General features: G+C 39.4%; 1 protein-coding gene across 1 annotated transcript in view; it reads left to right on the top strand.

Moving 5' to 3' along the window:
• Positions 1-1476: 1476 nt before the first annotated feature.
• Positions 1477-6437, top strand: part of LOC119420869 (serine protease 27-like) — a 5650-nt gene continuing 689 nt past the window's right edge. Inside the window, exons 1-4 of the mRNA XM_037688294.1 lie at positions 1477-1486; positions 2659-2821; positions 4977-5233; positions 5477-5643. Of these exons, the coding sequence (XP_037544222.1) occupies positions 1477-1486; positions 2659-2821; positions 4977-5233; positions 5477-5643 (597 nt within the window). The remainder of the gene's footprint in view (positions 1487-2658; positions 2822-4976; positions 5234-5476; positions 5644-6437) is intronic.

Here is a 6437-nt window from a genome sequence, read left to right as displayed (position 1 = left end):
CAGGTGAAAAGGAGGAACCCAGACCCAGACCAGTGGTCATTCCATATGTTGAGGGAGTATCAGAGAAACTGAGACGTTTATTTTCTAAACATAACGTCCCAGTGGCTTTTAAACCCCAAAATACATTACGGCAAAGACTGGTTCATCCCAAAGATCCAGTCCCCCGGCACAAACAGAGTAATGTTGTGTATGCTGTTCAGTGTCAGGAGGGCTGTGATCAGTCTTACATCGGGGAAACAAAACAGCCACTGGCCAAAAGGATGGCCCAGCACAGAAGATCAACATCAGGCCAGGACTCTGCGGTCTACACTCATCTCCAGGCCAGCGGTCACTCTTTCAGGGATGAAGATGTCACATCCTGGATAGAGAGGAACGATGGTTTGAGAGAGGAGTAAAGGAGGCCATCTTTGTGAAAAGAAATCGTCCATCATTAAACAGGGGTGGAGGCCTACGTGTTCAACTGTCCCCCTCTTACAATGCTGTGATTGCTAGTATCACTCAGCCCTCTGTGAATAGTACACAGCCATCAGTGTGCTAATGATCCATTGTTAGGCTGATGGTCCTTCTTGAGCATGTGATCAGCTGGTTTTGGTTGTCAGCAGCAAAACTGGTTGATCCACTCTGAGAAGGTGCTATTTAAGAGACTGAGCTGAAAACAGCACCTCAGACTGAGGAAGTCTCTTGGATGAGAGACGAAACGTTTCTACATTTTTTGTTGTTTTGCTTTGTTTTTTTGTTGTTTTTTTTAATGTCCAGAGGACCAGATTTAACTTTTTTAGATACACAAGGAATCACACCAGATATTAAAAATAACAGAGGATATAAAAATGCCAGCAACTAACTTCTAAACAGGTGCAGACAGAAACATTAAAGTGATTATTGTGGTGCAGGATTAATTTTATTGTCCTATGTGTAGAAAAGGGGAGCAGTTGAAAAGTTTGATAGTCACAGGGAGGAAGGACTTCCTGTGTTGTTCTGTGGAGCACCTCGGTGGTCTCAGTCTATGGCTGAAGGTGCTGCAGTAAGAGTCCAGTGTTGTTGGGGGGGGGGGGGGGGGGTCCTAAGACACCTCTGTCAGAGACTGCAGGTCCACTCCCAGAACAGAGCCAGCTCTCCTGATGAGTTTATGGAGTCTGTTGGCATCAGCTTTCTTCACCCTGCTGCCCCAGCACACCACAGCGTAGAAGAAGACGCTGGAGACCACCGAGTGGTAAAACATCTGCAGCATGGTCTTGCAGATGTTAAAGGACCCGAGTCTCCTCAGAAGAAGAAGGCGACTCATCCATTTCTTGTAGAGTGTGTTAGTGTTAGCTGTCCAGTCCAATTTAAAGATGTGTTTAAGATTTCCTGAACAGGTTTTGCAAGTAACCTAAATGTTTATGGTAAAAGACATTCAAGTGGGCAGGAATTACACTGTGTATAAGGTTATTGTTTTGTTTTTGGTTTTTTTTTGCTTGTCACAAGCAGTGTAGAATGATGGATCAAGGCAAGTGGAGGGAGTCGTTTTATCCACCACTAGGAGCAATGAAGAAGACATAGGGTGGCCAATGGTGGCCTTAGCCACCATAAATTCAGTCACCCTAATCATTTGAGAGAACTGTACTTTTAAACAGTATAAAACCTGGAAAGTTTCCTCAAATGATTGGAGTAGTGTCAGGAACAGGTTTTTGGATTCTTTACAAGCCAGACACAGGAGTACAAAAAACAAGAACAGTTTATTAATTAGGTTGCTGGAGTCAGGATCAGAAGTGTTAACAGGTCCTCACAGGCTGTAGGGAGAGAGTCACCTGTCAATAATGACGTCACTGTCAGCAGCTGCAGTATGAGGTTCATGGAGGGGCAAGTCCAAAAGCAGGGTCCAGATAAAGCAGGGGTCATACACGGGGGAACAGAGAGCAGAAACCAGAGCCAAGTCGTAATCCGTAATCATAGTCGTGGAGGGAAAGCAGAGTTGTTTACAGTGGTCTGATGTGAAGTCAAAAATCCAAAGAGTGACGGGCAAAGCGAAGAATCCAGGAAACAGGTGTGAGGTCAATAATCCAGAGAGCAAGGCTTGAAGTCTAGGCATGCAACTGTGAAGGATTGAAAATCAGGGACCATGGAAGGTGTAATAATTCAGCACTGGTGGAGAGGGAGAATGGAGCTTATAAAGGGTGCAGAGCAGGTGAACTAGATGAGCTGAAGCAGGTGAGTGGAATCAGGCCTGATTGCTGTGATAAACAAGGGAGGCGTGGCTTGGAAGGAGTACGATTGAGCTGGAGATGGGTGATAAGCATTTCAAAGCAGGGAAGAGGAACTACGGTATGAGGGCTGTAACAATAGCAGGAGGGAGGGAGTGTGAGACATGGACCAATGGGGGGGGGGAGGGTTCAGTGGGGGCTGCTGACCATTACAAGTAGTCATATATATATATATATATATAAACACCCAATTTTTGATAGGGACCTATTTTACTTAGCTGAGAAGCGTTTTACTCAAAGCTCTTTGGTCAAGCGTTTTGAAATCGTACTAAATAATATTACTTAAAAGTATGCAAGAACCGAGATGTAAAATTAAATCATCACAGTTCACACGTACAAACTCACTGTGTCTGATTTATAAAGATTTGCTGCCTTTTCACAATGTTTCATGTTGGTTTTCTTTCTTTCATTTGATCAGCTTGTGCCAGACCAGTGATCGACAGCAGAATCACCGGAGGTCAAAGTGCAGCTGCAGGACGTTGGCCGTGGCACGTTGTTTTTAAAAGATTTGGATATTTGTTCTGTCAAGGATCCCTGATCACTGATCAGTGGGTGCTGACTGCTGCCCAGTGCTCAATAAAGTGAGTAATAGTTTTTGTTTGATGTTGTTGTTTTTGTTGTTCTTAGTCAGGATATTTTGGGATATACAGTAGAAGACCAGTCATAATCATAAACAAATTATTCCATGGAGCCAGCACAATGTGAGAAGTACTTGTAATTTTTAATGACCATAAAGATAAAATATAGAACATTGCAAGTACTTTTTTTTTCAACATTCTGGAAATTTAGAATATGGAGTTTATAAATTTATTAGAGTTGTAAACCCCCACCCCCCCACACACACACACACCAAAAACAAGAAGGAAAAAAGAAAGCTGGACTTCTGTTCAGATGAACACAACGGAAGTCCAGTTGTTTTGCTTTTTTTTTCTTAGATTTACCTTATCCTTTGGAAAGCAATTCCATTCAAAATTAAATAAATAAATAGTGTTACTTAAAAAATTGTAATAAATATTCCATTAAAAAAAATTATGTTCCCATGAAATAAAACATTTAAATGGGAATGTTTAGTTTTTTCTCCTAGATTTATTTTTTATTTGTTTCAATATTTATTTTTTATTTATGTCAAGATTTATTTATTTATTTAATAACTGAGTTTCATTTTGGGACACTTTTATTTTGTAAAGCTACTTTACCTATTTCTGGGGCTTTAATTTTTTTTAACCCCATTTTTCATTTTAAGCACTTTTTATTTTGTGTTCTTATATTCAAATAAGGGGGCGGGGTTTTCTCTGTGGGGCGGGTCTGGTCAGGATTAGCAGATTGCATCTGCTCCGCAGAAATGAGTGAGATTTTGAGCCGCTAGAAGCTGCTACGTCATCGCCTAATTTGCATATTTGGTCATGTTGATCAGGATGTAGGAGAGAGGAATATCAACATTGGCAAGACAAAAAAATGAGTAAAAAAATAATCAAAATATGTTTAGAATGACAAATGAACTTTATGAAATAATTTCATAACTTTAATGCTTTGCCTGAATCCACACTACATAAAGAAATGTTATTACAATATCAAATTTAAGCAAAAAACAGTTACGTGTTGTGGAATTCACAATCCACATTCAACCCGCCTCTTTTATCTGGGGTTGGAACCACAGGGATTTATTTTAGCACGACAGTCAGTGAAAAATATATACATTTAAAATTATATTACATTATATATACATCCCGCTTCGTAATCCATGGCGTGATTCATTTGCAGTGTGGACACGGAGTGGAGCGAGTCTCCTCTCTGCTTTGAGACTGACAGTTGTCAAGGTTTTGGGGAAGTGGGAGGGGCTTATGGCACACTGAGGATGCCGAATGATTGGTGCTTTCACATGTAGTCCCCAAAGTCTCCAGTAATGCAGAGAAAAAGTCTATAGATTTGTCACTAGTCGCTTTTTCGAAAGAAAAAAAAGTCGCTAGAGAAAAACTCGCTAAATAAATGTACAAAGTCGCTAAGTTGGCAACACTGAGCCATGTCTGCTCTTGTGCTCTAGCCCGTGTTGAAACTTTGTGCTGCACATTGGTTCCTCTTCAAAAAAGGGCCTGTGTGTGTGTGTGTGTGTGTGTGTGTGGGGGGGGGGGGGTAGCATGAGAAATACGAAGTGTGGCGCGTGCACGTCATGAACTGCTAGTGTCGCACGGTCAATGTATGTGACCTGAGAGGCCATCCTTTATTTTATTTTTGATTCAGTCTCAGATATTATAGGCTGCATTGACCCTGACCAGGTCCGCCCCACAGAGAAAACCCCGCCCCCTCATTTGAATACAAGAACATGAAATAAAAAGTGCTTAAAATGAAAAACAGGGTTAAAAAAAATATAAGCCCCTGAAATATGTAAAGTAGCTTTACAAAATAAAACTGTCACAACATGAAACTCCATTAATAAATAAATAAATAAATTGTGAAAAAAAAATAATAATAATAATTCTTGGGGAAAAAAAAAATCTTAAAATAAATAAATCTTGGATTAAAAAAACCTAAACATTTCTATTTAAATGTTTTATTTCATGGGAACACTTTTTTATTTAATGGAATATTTATTAATCATTTGATAATAACACTATTTATTTATTTATTTATTTATTTATTTAATTTTGAATGAAATGTCTCTCCATATTATCCTGGATATTCAGTGAGACAAACGTGGAAAAACATTAAAAACTGATTCTCTTTTTTTTATTATTCAAGTTCCTATCTCAGTGGTGCAGAGGTGCAACTGGGTGCCATCAACCAGACTGGTTTCGACCCCAACTTAGTGACTCGGAGAGTAGAATATTTCATCTGCCATCAAGACCTTACCAACCGCTATGAGAACGACATCTGCCTCGTGAAGCTGTCGGCTCCCGTCAACTTTACAGACTACATCCAGCCAGTCTGCCTAGCTGCAGAAAACAGCACTTTCTATGAAGGGACTACCAGCTGGGTCACTGGTTTTGGTTACAACAGTGAGTCAGAAAATTCACATTTTACATTTTATTTCTTTATTGACATTCCTAGGGTTATAGCTCGGTGGTCAATGCCACAGCCTTGTAATCCTGAGGCTGCAGGTTCAAACCCAGGTTGCATCAGAAAGAATATTCATTGTTGGTACCTTTCTAACCTCTGCAGAAGGGAGCAGCCACTTTTCTTTTTTAACACTTTTATTGAATTCCTCATAAAGATCTAACCTTTATAATATTTTCTTTTAGTATACTGGTCTCAAGCTGACACGCTCCAGGAGGTTGATGTGCCAATAGTTGGAAACAACAAGTGCACCTGCTACTTTAAGAGCAGTTACGATTACTACAGTGCGAACACACCAACAGAAAACCAACTCTGTGCTGGCCAGGAGGATGGATTGAAAGATGCATTTTATGTAACTATCTATTTTTGTGTTTTGTTTAATATTTATTACTTGTTTTACTCTGAATTAACATCTCATAATAGCACTGAGCTTTTAATTTAAAACTTTGTGGTGTATTTTCAGTTTGCTTTATCATTATTTCTGAACCTATATTGTAGATGTCTGCATCTAATTTAGTAATATTCTAAAACGTTTTACCACAATTTTTTAAACTTTTTACATCATCTTTTAGAGGAAACATTTCTAAGGGGTCATTTTACTGCTTGTTTGGATAGTTTATTTAAAATTTGATTTGATCAAATGTGAAGTTTCTTAAACTTAATAATTTGTCATCTTGGAATGTTGAAGCTAGCAATAACAAAACCAATTAAATAGTTTTCATTTAATAATAAAACATGTTTCATCATTTCACTGATAAAATGAGTTTACAGTAGTTCCTCTCTACTTTGCGGTTCATTTTTCATGGACATGCTCCATCGCGGTTTTTCAAAATAAGATTGGACATGACACACGACTGGCTGATTGATGGATGAGGCGCACGATTGGCATGGAATTTTTATTTAAAATAAATTATTTTAAATTATTTAGCACCTGCTGCACCTTTGTGCAGCCCATACTGCAGGAGAAACTTCTTCCTGCAGCTCCCCCTCCTTCCTCCTCTGTCAGTCTCCATACTGCAGCAGAGAAGTGGGCATGGCCAAAAGCGCTGGCAGGTGGTAGAGAGAGCGGAGATCGTGACAGGCTGTGCTCTTTTAGAGCATTTAGAGTTTAGAAAAATTGTTTAGAATATTGCAAGAGTGTGGGAA

The sequence above is a fragment of the Nematolebias whitei genome, chromosome 1 (assembly GCF_014905685.2).
Source record: "Nematolebias whitei isolate Nwh7 chromosome 1, NemWhi1, whole genome shotgun sequence".
NCBI classification, from domain to species: Eukaryota; Metazoa; Chordata; class Actinopteri; order Cyprinodontiformes; family Rivulidae; genus Nematolebias; species Nematolebias whitei.
This window is presented reverse-complemented; position numbering and strand designations above follow the sequence as displayed.